General features: G+C 44.1%; 1 protein-coding gene across 5 annotated transcripts; it reads right to left on the minus strand.

Moving 5' to 3' along the window:
* Positions 1–273: 273 nt before the first annotated feature.
* wrap53 (WD repeat containing, antisense to TP53) lies at positions 274–15,185 on the minus strand. Of its 5 annotated transcripts, none has more exons than XM_084924511.1 (11): positions 14,953–15,185; positions 14,056–14,502; positions 13,774–13,951; positions 10,745–10,840; positions 9,160–9,268; positions 8,412–8,500; positions 6,561–6,784; positions 3,788–3,999; positions 2,473–2,576; positions 2,190–2,333; positions 274–1,425 (listed from the first exon to the last, which is right to left on the minus strand). In XM_084924511.1, the coding sequence occupies exons 2-11, from the start codon at positions 14,321–14,323 to the stop codon at positions 1,200–1,202; spliced, it is 1,650 nt and encodes a 549-aa protein (XP_084780637.1). In that variant the 5' UTR covers positions 14,324–14,502; positions 14,953–15,185; the 3' UTR covers positions 274–1,199. The 5 variants fall into 5 exon arrangements, with proteins under 5 accessions (XP_084780637.1, XP_084780639.1, XP_084780635.1 ...); XM_084924513.1 differs by having other exon boundaries at positions 13,792–13,951; positions 14,953–15,184; XM_084924509.1 differs by having other exon boundaries at positions 13,774–13,957; positions 14,953–15,184.
* Positions 15,186–15,231: the final 46 nt, after the last annotated feature.

The raw sequence follows: 15,231 nt of genomic DNA on the forward strand, positions 1-15,231 counted from the left end.
TGCAGGGCATCCAACTCTGAACCGCCTTCCACTGAAAACGCAAAAATGAGTGAGGCTGCGAATCTGTGGAAACGTGCTTTTAATTCATTTGAATAAAACCAGCAGACAGCTCCCTGTTGTGCACGGAGGCGTCCATCTCCAGACTTATCTTCAAGGCCAACGCGATTCATAACAGAGTACAAATTTGTGTAGAAATAATAGCTACAAAATTATAGCTCCCATTGCTTGGCAACATATCTGAATGAATAAATAAATCAAGCAACCGACACAGGCTTTAAAAAGTGATCGATTTAATCAGTGTAAAGATCCAAGGCTTTGGCTGGAGCACGCTGAGCTTCTCACCAACCTGCAAAGACACTACAGGAAAGCGCACCCCGGTAACAACGCGAGCATTCGACAAACGGCTACAAGTATTAATGCAATTAATCAAACAATGTCTTCTGAGCTGCTAGCACCACTCGCACGGTACAAAAGCACCACAACCAGTAGGAGGAAAACAAAAAGGAAAGAGCACATTTCAAGCAGCAGCTGCTAATTACAAGACTTTCACAGATTGTTTTTGAAGTTACATTCAAAAAAAGGAGAATCGTCGTCACGGCTTTACAAAAATATACATTTGTGGGCATGCACGGAGCAACGCTACTTGTCGCGTCTGGCACTTTAAAAAAGAAGCTAAAACCAGGAGATCCCCGTCACTTTACAAAAGCGAAAGCTTGAGAACAAATGGCACTTACTGTAACTATAGCAGTGAAAGATCTCCGGGGAAGCATCGCAGCTACACGCACACGTAAACAAACACTCCCGCCGACACGGCCGAGACGCGATCAGCAGACACACACGCACGGACACAGTGAGAGGATTTCACTTCCACCACATGTATTCTTATTCAGGAAGTAGAGTCTCTACTAAAATGAAATAAAGGTAAATGTTTAAGAAGAGGCTGGTTATATTTGATTGTAATGTCCTAACGTCTCCTTAGAAAACACACCTCTTATCTCAGCATTAAGGCTTTAAAGAACCTCTTAACTTTTGGCTTTGACATTAACCTTTTTTTTCCAAGTTCTGGTAAAGTTGGCAGTTAAACTACAAACAAACAGCCTGCTGATGGTCTATTTGTACAAACCAAAATCAGCTTTACACACAAACATCACACGGCATGTGTAACTCGATTTGTATCAGCTGAGTGCAGTGACAGATATTCAGGCCTCTGCTGCTGTAGCGCTCTGGTCTTGGCTCCCTTCAGCGGCGGGGCTAAGCGGTCCCGCCCACCACAGGGTCAGGACGTTGTCCTGCCGGGTGTCTTGCTGTGACATCACAGCGCCGCTCCCCTCCGTGTCAGAGGCCGAGTCATCCTCGCTGTCGCCGGGCCACGGGAACTGCCGCTGGCCGCTGGATGTTGCCAGCAGCGGCATGAAGGGATGGATACTGTAGAAGAAGAAGAGGAGAAGGACGGCGCAGCAGAGGGGGGCAGAGGGAAGATCCAGGAAGGGACTCATGAAAATAATGGCGTGATAAGCTGTGCAAAAAACTGTTTCTGCTAGCGTGACATGACTGGACTTTCAGCTATTGCGCACGCAGCATCACGCTTGAAAGAAAATGCACGATTCATTTCACTGAAAACAACTGAATTACATCAGGCTTTTCCACATTTTATACATAACTGCTGCACATTTACACCATCTGTGTTCAATTAAAAGTCACCGTTTAATTTTTAGTACATCATTGGCTTTATTCTCTGCAATCACGTATTCACAATCAAAGCTGTTTTTTGTGCCAGAGTATCCAGAATTATTGAGAAGCTGTGGTTTGGTTTTCACTCTCTGCTCTCAAAAAGCAGTAACATGCTTGACTAAAGCCAAAGCTGCTCTGTCACTGAATGTTTTGGATCATTTGTTTTGCCTCCTACGATTTTGTGAAAAATGACTGCATGACCCAAACAGCCTGACACAGCAAAACAGCAGCATAACTGAACAACAGTGTAACATAAGTGAATTCGAAAAAGCTGAAACTTTGTTAATTGCTTTTATTCAGTTTTGTTTCTACTGAACAACAATGCAGCTGATCAAGATTAGCTTCACCTTTGTAAAAGGTTAATTATTGAGAATGATCCACCTTCAGTCTAATATTTTAAATGTTTTCATTACTGGAATCTAATCTGTCAGTGAGCTGGATTAGATTAGTAATCATACCTGACTCCGTTGGTGCAGTCCCAGTACGCCTGGAACCTAAGCTGAGGCTGCAGTAGTTCTTCATTACCATCAGGAGGCGCTGTGTGGGTGTCCCATACTGACACCACTCCCTCCGTGTCTCCACTCAGCAGGTACCTGCCAGATCTAAACGCACACAAACAGAAACACGAGTGGGAATCCGCTAATACGACGATCCTTGCTGCTATTTAACACAGAAAAACCAGATGAATCACATCACACTCATATACAACAGGATTACTGATGCAGTTTCCCTGTTACTTACTGATCGAGGTCAAAGTAGATGCGCTGATTAGTGGCCACGTTCCTTTTAAGAGAAAACACAACTCTTCCCGGCTCTCTTAGGTCCCAGCACAGGATTTCTGGATCCTGCACACACACACAAAAGAATTTCCATGAAATCATTCGTTCCCAAGCCTGGATGCTAACTTTATCCATCACAAATAACTGCCACACAACAAAAGGCAGTCAGAATTTATCTTCACAGCCTGTATATAAAATTTGGACATAGCCACACTAAGGTCATTTTGGGGTTTGAAGCTTTAATATTAACATTTTTGCCAGCGTTAATGTTTTGGAGCCAGAAGTCAGCACGAGAGAGACTTCCAAGTTAGCTTACACTAGCTAGCATGGTTAGCAAGCTGCATCAATAGATTTTGTGTGCTACACGCAGTCACTTTCATGCATAACTGTAACAAGCTGATAATTCTTGATTTCACTACTAGAACATGAGCCATAAGCATCTTGAACAGTCTGCACCTCGCGGCGGGACATGCTCGTCAGATAACTTTGGTTAAAAATGTTCCCAAAGGCACCGACAGCACAAACTTGGTTAAGTAGTGCAGTTCAGTAGCTGAAATTAGCAGAAGTGAGAACCAGGAATAAAGCAGTCTCTTCCTCAACTTCAGCACTGACTAATGTCCAAGTTTGAAAAACCCAAAGATCATCAATGATGGAGAAGCTCAGGTTGGTCATGATCAAATCACAAGTCACTGGGAAAGCAGCAAATATGCCATTTACCAACATCTGTACTTTTTCAGCCTCAGGTTTTGCCACTTGATAAAGCTTCAAAAAGCCAAACTTTTTGTCCAATTTCTGTTCTGAGGGTTGAAAACTCAAACACACATCTCTTCAGAGGACACAGAGTACATTAATTTCCCACAGACTTACAATAATCATAGATAAAACAAGTACTATCAGACTTTTGATTGATAGCTATTACTTTCAATTGGAGCTCTATTAAATTTAGGACCTACCATTAATCTTCCTTACACTGCCTTGATATCATTTCTTCAGATTACAGCGAACCTGTAGCTGAATTAGCTGGCATACAGGTTGCAGCAGGAGAATAATGTTAGATGCTAGCTTAAATATTTCATTTTAAGTTACTGACACATGCTGAGAGGACTGAGTATCATGTAAAGCTTTACATCATACTTGTGTATTTATATTCTGCAAAGCAACATCAGTTACCTGCTTAACACCCAAACACAACTGATGGTTTGTGTGTGTTCAGCAGCGATTGTTACCTTCGGGTATCTCTCTGCTTGAAGCTGTGTGCGAGTCTGTTCGTGCGTTACCTTGCGGCCGCCGGTGTACAGGTAGTTGCCGTCGGGGGAGAAGAGCAGATGGGTGAGCCCTCCGTGGTGACGGGTCGGCAGCAGAGCCAGCAGGGTGCCGTCCTGGCAGGAGTAGAGGCCAGCGCAGCGGGAGTAAGAGCCACAGGCGTAAACAGATTGGCAAGGGCTGAAGCCAAAGCAGGAGATGATGCCACTCTGGCCTTGCTTTTTCACTGCGGCGAGGACAAGAGAGAGCGTTTGGCAGCGCTTTCAGCACTTTATAGTTCACAGGACACAATTTGCAGTCTCGTCGACTCAAAGTTGACTTTTTGGCAGTTCAGACATTCCTGAGTCGGTCCTTAAAAGCAACAGATTTCTCAGTGATTACACCAGTGAGCCAACGGATTACAATCTCAGGGTGATGATGGTGTGTGTTAGTTAAAGCCTTTGCTGGATCTGCCTCTGCCGGATCTGCCTCTGCCAATTTAGAAAAAGTCGTTCAAGTACATTTAAAAAAGAGCTTCCAGTGAAATTATGCCATATGAATGTGAGACGGAGGAAAGAAATTCATCACAGTAAACATTGTGTTCTCCTTGGTTTTTGTCAGAAGCACATAATAAAAACGCTCCTTGTCAGTTTGTTCAAGGAGGCTTCAGCCTGTGAGATGTGACAGCCAGCTGTCAAACAGCAACTCACTGAAAACAAGAAACAACAGACTTCACATTATCCTCCCTCTCACGTCTGTTTACTGTCTGTCTAAGGGTTTCAATTTCTCACAATATTTCTTGTGAATCCCAAAACGTTGATTCTGTTCATCAGAACGAAGCGTTTGGTCACTCATGCGAGCGGCTTCTTCAGTCTCAGCTGACTGCACGTTTCCACAACCTTATAAATCGACCAAGTGTGTGAACTGTGTCTTAATTCCACATATTTCACATACAAGGGTCAGTACTACAGGCAGAAACACGGGTTCCCTCATTGTGGCCAATTTGTATATGGAAGAAGTGGAAAAGAGGGTTTTGTTATCCTACCCTGGAACACCACCAAGCCATTGGTTCAGGTATGTGGATGACACCTGAGGGAAAAATCAAATCTCAGGACGTACCACAATTCATGGATCACATTAACTCTGTGGACCGACACATCAAATTCAAAGTGGCAGGTTAGCCTTCTTAGACTGTGAGATTTCCATCAGTAATGGGGGACATCTAAAAGCTGACGTGTACCGTAAACCTACACATACGGATCAGTATCTAAGGTTTGACTCTCATCATCCACTGGAGCACAAACTGGGTGTCATCAGGACGCTACAACACAGAGCGAACACCATCCCCACAGACACAGCGGCCAGGGAGGCAGAAGAACAGCACATCAAGAAGGCCCTGAGTAAATGTGGTTATCCCAGCTGGACTTTTGTCAAAGCTGGGAAGGCTCCTAAAGAAAGCTCCATCTGATCCAGGAGAGAAGGACAACCGCTGCCCAAGCGAAAACCTGTAGTGATCCCATGTGTGTCAGGAGTATTGGAGCAGTTGAGACGCATTTTCTCTAAACACTGTGGCTTTCAAACCCCAAAGCACGCTGCACCAAAAATTTGTCACCCCAAGGATCGGGTCCCCCGACACAAACAGTAATGTAGTGTACGCTGTTAAGTGCCAGGAGGATTTCTACATCTGGGAAACAAAACAACCCTGGGCTAAGTAGTTAGGTGTTCTGTGTTGTCCTAACTCGTCAGGCCAGAACTCCACAGTCTATTTACACCTACAGGCCAGTGGACACTTTCAATGATGAGGATGTACACATCCTGGACAGGGAGGAACGCTGGTTTGAACGCGGAGTCAAGGAGGCCATTTACGTGAAAAAGGAAAGACCATCTCCGAATCGAGGAGGGGGCCTAACGGTACATCTGTCACCATCTTACAATGCTGTGATTGCAGCCATTGCATCAATGACCAATGGTCATGGATCATTGGTGATGACAATATGCAAATTAATGATTTAGGAAATGACTGTCCATGGTTTGCCACTGGTGCTAGTTTCAGTTATTATGCAAATACTAGGAGAAACCTGCAGTCAGCTGAGACCGAAGCAGTCATTTGGATGAGTGAACAAACCTCTTCCACTGAAAACGCTTCATCGAGATGAACAGAACCTTTTAGGATTTACTTACCTGGATGATCGAGCATGCATCGAGACATTTCTTGTGAACACTGTACTTATTTATAGCTACATTTGAGTGTCGTTGAAGTTTGCTCACAATCAGCAAAACATCCAACACAGAATGCGTTAAAAATGACGCTGCTGGTAACAGTATTATCAGAAAGTCAGTATCTCACTGCAAACTGACACTTCTTCAGTCACTCTGTCAGCAGGACTTCACTGCTGTGAATTAACAATGTGTTTATAGCACAAGGGTGTAACCTTAAAGCAGTGTTTCTCAAATGTGGTACCAGTATCCCTGAAGGTACTCCAATTTAATATCCTTGTTTTCAGTACAGTCGTTAACTGCTGTAAAACCTCACACAAGAAGAAAGCAATAAACACAATCACACCGGCTGTGAGCAGGAGGCCAGCTTCTAATATTTTAATGAAAAAAAGACAAACTCAATTTGTGGTTGAAATGTAGCAGCTGAAAAGGCGAAGAAAGAGGTGATACACATATTTGTGTTTGGCCTCGTTTTTTGTAACGACTGATGAAATGAAACGAAAAGATGTTAAATGGGTTTTACGTCACCCGATTGAGGAAAGCTCATCGACAAGCTTCAAGGTGAAAGCTGATGAGACGTTGACGACTGACCTATTGTGGGTCGCTCCTCACAGTCTCTGCCCGGGCGCTCGGTGTGGAAGACCCTGACCATTTTGTCAAACCCGCAGTAGAGCTGCGCGCCATCTGGAGAGAAGCACAGCGAGTGAGCTGCCGTCAGCTCGTCCAGGTGATTGTAGGGTCGGAAGCTGGCTCGCACCTCCCCGTAAAATGCATCCCACACATGGACGGGGTTGTCACGGCTACTGCTGGCTAGACTGAAGAAGAGGAGGTCGAAATAAATAAATATGAATGAATTAATGATTTAGAAATGAATGAGATGAAAAAACTGAGCTAACGGAGGGAACAACTAACATGTACTGCGAAACAAACATACAGCTACATGCTTCGCCTCATTATGAAGACAAGGCTGCAGCACATTCTTATTGATCCGCATCAGGGCCAAAGACTGAGCCATGCCTTTTTAACTCTAGTTATTGAGCACTGAACAAATGCTGAAACATCACTGCCGCTCAATTAGACAAAGGAAATTAGCCCCCGCCGCTGCTGCCGTGTTCTGTTATGGCCCCTGTGAGCCACGGCTTTATTCCAGAGCAGGGAAATGCCCAATTATAATGCTAGACTGCTGCTAGCTTGGAGCCATGCCTAGAACTCAGCGCAACTTAACCGAGCCATAACAGGGGCCCTTATTCCCTCTCTACAGGAGGGGCATCAACAACACACGGCTTTTGGCAGGCAGATAGTTCAAGGAGCGCAGAGGGAGAAACAAAACAGCGACGTGAAAAGAGGGAGAGAAAGGGTAAGCAGGAGACATGGCTCTCCTGCTTTGCTAGATGTTTTCTTTTAATCGTCACAACCGCAATCTTTTATCTGACTGCTACAGTCAGTCGGTGTACTCTGCCCGACCACCTGACTGCGCCCTGCAGGAGCTCCTGTTTGATAGATGGCAGCGATCTGAAGACAATCACGAGTGTTTGCTGTCAGTTTCCATCAGCATTTGGATTATAGACACGACTCGAGCGCTTCACTGCCCGCGAGACTTTTGTTGATGATTTTGGTTTGTCCAGCTCCAGACCCTCACCCACTAACATGGTGAAAGCTGTACGATGTGAGGATGTCGGTGCCAGTTCTGGGCCTTGATCCACTCAACTGTGCGAGGGTCTGACTGAGTTGGGGGAGTTGGGGCTGAAGGGTAACACACCACGAAAACTGCTGGCAACCTGACCTCGGCTCATTAGCTCAGCCTTACTTCTCTCACCGCAGACGATAAGCAGCCTTCACAGCGACGGCTGGATGCTGCTGATGCTAACTTTCCTTCACAGCACACACACCAACACTCAGTGATGTCATAATTGCCACATACTTGCTAGAGTGCACCCTTCTAAACACAAAAAAAGGAGAAGGAGATGAAAAGCAAAGCCTCGAGTCAGGGATTCACGAGGCCCTTTAGGTGTTGTCTGGACTCAGGAGTGCTGTTAGCGGGCTGAATCGCACTGTGGGCCTCAAACAGGCGAGCGGATTGCGACGAGGCGGACGAGACGCAGGCCAACTCTTCACTGGTAATGAGAGACATCAGAAAGCTTTTACAGCTTCCCTCCTTGCAGGCAGCCAGCTTCCACAACCGCTGCACATACCTCTGGGATCAAAGAATGAGACACAAGACTACAACAAAATGTTCTGTATTCAGACAGTCTATTAGACACACTGCAGCACAAAGAAAAGCCGACAAATTCACCGGGAACCCGATCCAACCACCCGAGATTAGAAACTGACACAAAACACAACCCGGTGCTTTTTTCAGTGTATACACATTTCACCGTCTCCAAGGTGGACTTGAAGCGAGAGGCTTAGGGAATGGTTTGAAAAAGACCAGGTTCAGCTCACAAGCACGTGTCCGGCTCCAAAGAGTTCATCTTGGGGTACCAGCAGTAGTCGTAGATGGTGTCTCCTTCTGCCATCCGCAGCACTGGACTCTAGCAGAGAATAAAAGAAAAGACAGACAGTCAGTAACAGAGGGACTGAGACCTCCTGCATTAAGAAATGTAGGCCAAAGGCACTGGCTGGGTCCGTCAGCTCTGAGGCTGACACTAAATAAGTGGCTACCCAGAAAAATTCAATTTCAAAAGCCAGTGGAAGCATGTGAGAAACAGAGCAATCAACAGTCAATCTTCTCCTCTCATTACAAAGGCTGCGAGATTTCAACTAGAGAAAATGGATTATATTTCAATTATTTTTGTTCAGTGATCCCAATCAAACCAGCTTGTAATACAATTAAAAGATTGGCTCACTACTTGACATTTCGCCCCGACCAAAACACAAAGTCCATTTTATTCCCACAGATTAATCTTCACTAACGCGTTTTATCAGGCAGACGGTCTTAAAGGATTTTTGTTTATTGTAACAAAAAGCAAAACTGACGTTTAGTAATAACCTTCATAAACATAAACAGGGAAGCTCCAGATTTGACTCAGACTGCTGACCTTTACAAATGAAGGAGTCTTTATAGCTGCGTTCATCTTTCAACTGAATTTAAATCCATAAAATAATGAATATTTGCTCTAACATTTGTTTGTTGCTTTCTCATTTCCCGTCGCCTGTCCGGCCCCCGATGGCAAGCTATTTGTGTACTCACCATTTCAGGAAGCAAGTCCCAGTTGTAGCTGTAAATCTCTGGAGGGATGTTGTACACTCGGAGGACATTGTCTGCACTGTTTGTCAGGATACAAGAACCATCAGGAGCCCTAGGTAAGAGGAAGAGAAGGGATGACAGATCATTAAAGACTAGAACAACAAGTACTCGGGCTGGGTTTGTGTGCATGTTAAAGTAACAGAAAACACAAAACACACATATAATACTAAAATATATGCAGCTGCACTATAGCATGTAAGCAGCTCGTACACAGACAACTGTATTTATAGCATTAATTAAAGAAAACTGACCTTTTCTGGGTCAGAAAGGTAAAGCAGATGTGGAAGTTCATTAACTCTTTCCCCCATAAACCCCATAAACATGTGACCTCCCCGTACCCGCAATGACGTGTTTTGACCCCTCAGCATATCACAATAAAGATGTGGTTTGACAACTGTATAGGTCTGTATAGGCAGACACCACCCTCACTAACTTCCCGGTCCTTGTGTTCTATAAGCAGACCTGAAATCTGAAAGAATCGGCTCTTTTCTGAAAAAGAGTTAAAAAACAAAACAAAAACAAAGCTTCACTGGACCCCTGTAGAGCCTTCAGGGGTAAAAAGTTAAACCTGTATACTTCAGAGTGAGCCAGCAGCCCCCCCTCGTTACAAAAACAAGTCAAAATGTTGACAATGCTATGACAAAATAATACATCAACTCCGCTGACCTGGAAACTTAGTAAACACTTTTGCTATGATTTTAGGAGCTCCATCTCTAGTTTATCGTTCATGTATGTTAATCTTAACACCACAGAGTTGATTCAAAACTGGCTGAAAAAAACAAAAACAAAAAACATTTGCTTTGTAAATTTTAGTCCTCGTTAGAATCAGAAACTGAGGATGAGTATTGTTTGCTACCTTGTGATTGGCAAATTGCTACTAACTGAGTGTACACTGCAATTGTCTGCTTCACTACCTAAAAGCAGACGTCATGGTGACCATGTACATCTTTGATATGATTTGAAGCATGTGTCCTCTGTTATTGAATCTTGTTTTTATCAACTTCGTTTAATCTCTAAAGCCAAGCCGTACTTACCACGTGAGGATCTAGAAAAGCTTATCCATGCCTTTGTCACATCCAGGTTAGACTATTGCAACTCCCCATACACTGGGCTTCATTCTGCCTTTCTTCATAGATTGCATCTCGCTCAAAACACTGTGGCTCGCCTTCTAACTGGTAATGGTAGGTTTGAGTCTATTACCCCAATTCTCTCTGGCCTCCACTGGCTTCCAATTAAATATCACATTGATTTTAAAATCCTATAAAATTCTGCAGCATCCATTGTGCTCATGCAAACAATGATGGAACCTCACATGTTGATCTGATGCCTTTCCGAGAACTCGAAGTCCAGTGGCAAAACTCAAATATAGCGGCACCCCAGTGCTACCTACCTCTCAGCCCCCCTGCAGATGCACACAGTATCCATTTCAAAGCCTTACGTCGCCTTGTTTTTGTGTCTAAGCCCAGTATGTAATAACCATGAATACGCCCCTCGCAATGTTTTCTTCATATATAAAAAAAGAATTTACCATTTGCAGCCTTTCAGGTAGTTCTCCGGCAGGTTGGAGTACTCTGTCCAGGAACCAGTCAGCATTTGAGGGTTCTGGGTAAAATCTAAGCTGAGCCTGGAGACAGAGAGACAAGGACGTCCGTGGTCAAAGATGCGCTCGCAACAAGCTCATGCACTCCACTAAAAGCTAGATCTCACATTTATTAAGAGATGAGCACTTAAAGGTTTATAATTGAAGACAATTTTAAAGCTAATTGCTATTTTAGGCACACATCATCCAATGAAGTCCCTAGCCTCAGTCAAACAAGCGCTGTGTATAAAACACAGTGGAAACTTCCAAGTAATAAGCTGCATCATTTACACACAGTGACACTACAGCTGATTGTTAATTAGATTTCTATTAGTTGACTACATTATTTTTCATCCTGGGTCATTTTCTCCAAATTTTAGCATAATGATGTCTGACAGTCTCAAAATGATGAATCAGTTAATGCTCTGGTGCTTTTAGCTGCCCCACTTAAACATGAGTGTCAATTAAAAAAGCACTTCTCAACATCTAACAACACATCATTACTAAACACGACACTCTCACTGTCACTGATAAACTTAAAGCTTCAAACACATGTTGACTGCATTGATTGGACTGTTAATTATTTCATCTGTTCACAGTCTCCACCCACTCAGCCAAGTTCTGCACTGCTTATATAGTTGGTGGCTGGAGCCCATCATGGACTCACATAGGTCTAGAGGTTACAACCTAGACAGGTTGTGCATCCACCACAGAGAGACTGTAACTCGTTCATGCACAGAATCACCGATTAACCCCACATTAGAGCTGCCACGATTAGTCGACTAGTCACGATTACGTCGACTATTAAAATCGTCGACGACTAATTTAATAGTCGACGCGTCGTTTGAAGCTTTGTAAGATCCCAGAAGACGCAGGAATAAGTAGTAGGATTTAAGAGTGTAATAACGCACTGAAACAGAAGATGGCAGCACTGCATGTACAAGGATGCCAGCTGCCGTTAAACCCCGAAGAAGAAGAAGCTGTGTCCCAGAATTCATAGCGCGGTCCAGCTCAGTTTCCAACAATGGCGGCAGCTAGTTAGTTTTAATATTACTCTTATTATTCTTTTTGGGTCACAAAATAAAGTTTAACATATTTTCAGGCGAGAATGTAGCTGTGTAAACCTCAAATATCTGCTCAGTTTATCAAGACACCACATACTTTCAAAAGCGCTCCGACGTTTTCGGAGACGTCTGTTACCCACTAGCTCGATAGCTAGCTGGGGGAAAGGCTCACTAGAGCCCGTGAGAACACCGGACTCCTGGCAAATCGTTTTCAAACCCACCGCCGTCTTTCGCTACTCAGGTTAAACATGATATATAAGTCACTTAGATAACTTGTTATGTTATTGTTTGGCTTTTTTTTAGTATTTTATTTGTTCCTGAGTGAATCGGTTTGGCTGAGATTAAAGTTATAGTTTTTACACAGCTGAGTAAACATCAAGCAGACAGCTGATTATCAGCAGTGTGAGATGCTCGAGAATATACTCCGGTGTCCTGTTATATTTTAGATAGCAAGGAGTTTATTAAACTTCACCGAAACAATCTGCAAATTTCATTAAAATTTAATAAACTATCATTTTGTCTTCATTTTTAGTTAGCACATACCTTAAACACTTAAAGCTGCAAGCTAATGATAGTTATATGAGAGCAGATGGGTGCTGGTGCAATAAGTTGTATGTTTTACGTCCAATGGATTTGATTAGTCGACTAATCGCAAAAATAATCGGTGACTAGTCGACTATCAAAATAATCGTTTGTGGCAGCCCTACCCCACATGCATGCCTCTGGAGTATGGGAGGACCATACCTGACATATGCTATACAGCCTGTCACCTTAAATTCGTGATTGATGTTTTATGCAAAGGATTTTGGTTACTTGGCAGATAATTTTAAGGTAGTTGCTAGGCAACATGATGTTGTTACAATGTCCAATACAGATAAGAACCTTCAGAGGCCCAAGATGTACGTTTGGTTGCTCAGCTCCGGGTCACGTAGGAGTTGGGTGACAAACAAACACATAGTCGGAGATTTCATGTATCACAGTATGAAGAAAAGACCCAGTGTTAAACAAACACCGTTCTAAATGCTCCGTTTCAGACAGGTTCTTCTACTCTTGCGACTTGTATGACAGGGAATACCACTGTTATGGTCATTTCAGGGGCGCTGCTCTGGCTGTGAGTACAGAAGCTCCGCCCACCTGTTGTTCACAAAGATAGCTACTGTGAAGCTACCTGCTGGTTTTTGAAGTCCTGCACTAAAGCCACGAGATGAGCGTTTCCACTGTCGCCATCTTGGGTGCAACAGGCCAGATGAGATTGTGCCTAGACCGTGAAACTGCACACTCACTGGTTGATTCTTTTGATTGAAAAGTCATTAGCCAATAGTCTAAGGAGCTTAGAAAGAAAAGCATCTGGACTTCTTTAAGTTGCTTGAAGACGTTTCACCTCTCATCCGAGAAGCTTCTTCAGTTCTAGGGTCAAATGGTGGAGAGTCCCAGATTTAAGCCCTGTGGGAGTGTCCCCCCGAGAGGGACAAAAGGACCCCCTATTGATCCTCTACCTAATGACATGAGCCAAGGTGTGAAAATGATTAGACTACGATGACCTGGATGACTGAGAACCTTCACAGACTCATTAGCCAATGAGCATGCAACTCTAAACCATAAGACCTTTTTTCTCTCTCAATTCAATGCAATCCAAAATAACCAACTGCGCCCATTAACTTCTCCACTGGCTTCCTTTTGTTTTTACCTGAAAAAGACTAATTTACCAGCTATGCAAATTTTAACATAAAAAGGGTGTAAGAAAAATTAAAAAGTAAACTTCATACTTTTTTAAATATTTTTCAGATTATATCTTCTGTGTTCATCTGCTACAATCTCTTCTAGCAGTTTCTGCAATTTTATGAACGCGCATCTTGTATCTCAACTCTGCCTAAATATCGCAAACTTACTCTACGTTTAAATCTACAAATAAACCTTTTTTCTTCCACGTACTGTTGTCCGTCACCGGGGCTTTCTGCAGATCCATCACCGTTGTGTTCCTCCTCTGGTTTTGGCCCTTCTTCTCCATTTTGATGGTATTCTTCTTCTTCTTCCCCGACGACTACTACCTCTTTCCCACTATGACCTCCCTCCTCACACTGCAGCAGGTCTCCTGTTCCTGACAGCAGAAGCCAGATTAAACACAGGTCATCTGTAATCTTAATTTATATTAATATATGCATATAATCTTGAATTAAAACAGAAACAATCCTGTACCTTCTGCTGTTTGGGCTGGCATTCCCTGCAGCGAGCTAGGCTGTGTTGGTGTTTCTTCATGCCTCTGACCGGGCTCCACAACCTGATCCTGTCCCACGCCCTCCTCACTCATCCTCAGCCTCTTGGCAGATGGCGAAGCCCCTTCCTCTGAGATCTCCCCTGCACCTCCAGGCAGTGAAGGTGGAGGCTGTTGAGGGGGCTCATTATCTGCTTCGGAGTCCTGCCCTGCACCACCTCCACTTTCACCACCTCCTGCAGAGTCTGACATCTTTGTTTACCTCCCTCTCTCTCTCTCCCGTGAAGCCCTCCACCCAGCTTTCAAGCGCCCGGTGTCCAGCGGTCGGCTGTCAGACGTGGGTGAGGTAGGTGCTACTGGGGTAGTGCTTCCTCCTGCAGTGTGGATGTTTGAGTCTGTTGGGGTACGAGGACATCACAGCACCCACCAGCCTAGGAAACAATGAGTCGAGAAAACATGAAGACGAGAAAAGCGAGACCAACAATGAGCTCGTCAAAACAACGGAAGACCATGATAGCACGTTCACGAAAACCAGGAAAAAAACCGTTAAGTCAGACTGAAGATAAAGTGAACGTGCAGCTGCTGTGAGAGGAGCACGTCACTGCCTCACAGCACACACCTGTGGCTAGTCGTGACTGCCAGCTGCCTCACCAAACTAGCATTCGCGTCTATTTGGTCAAGTTAAAGCTTGAGCGATACATATTACATTCTTTCTACATGTCCACGCACGCCCGGTTGCTATTATGCATAATGGATGATTCTGGTAAATAAATCAATTAGCGAAATTTGCTTTAGCTTCTTATTGAGCGTCCCTTCACATCGGAGCACACACTTTAGCCCAAGTTAGCATTAGCCTACGTTAGCAATCTGATGCTATATACCTGTGTTGTGGCTTGCCTGGCCTTTAGTTGTGTTCGCGGTTTGGCCGAAAAGCAAAACTCGCAGAATCAAGAGTTTCACCAAAAGCCGGAGAAAAAGACCGAACACACAAAACTAATCGCCGTCTTTCTGCTTCGGGACTTTGTTTCCCTTCACCATCTCATTACGAGAAGTTGTAAACACTGCGGGCGGCCATGTGCTTCAAACTATCGCGAGAGTTCATTGGACGAGACGCGCTCAGTGAGTGCTGATTCTATTATGTGCGGATAAGCGTCATTCAT

The sequence above is a fragment of the Perissodus microlepis genome, chromosome 3, assembly GCF_051167445.1.
Source record: "Perissodus microlepis isolate ML-2025 ecotype Zambia chromosome 3, ASM5116744v1, whole genome shotgun sequence".
NCBI lineage: Eukaryota > Metazoa > Chordata > Actinopteri > Cichliformes > Cichlidae > Perissodus > Perissodus microlepis.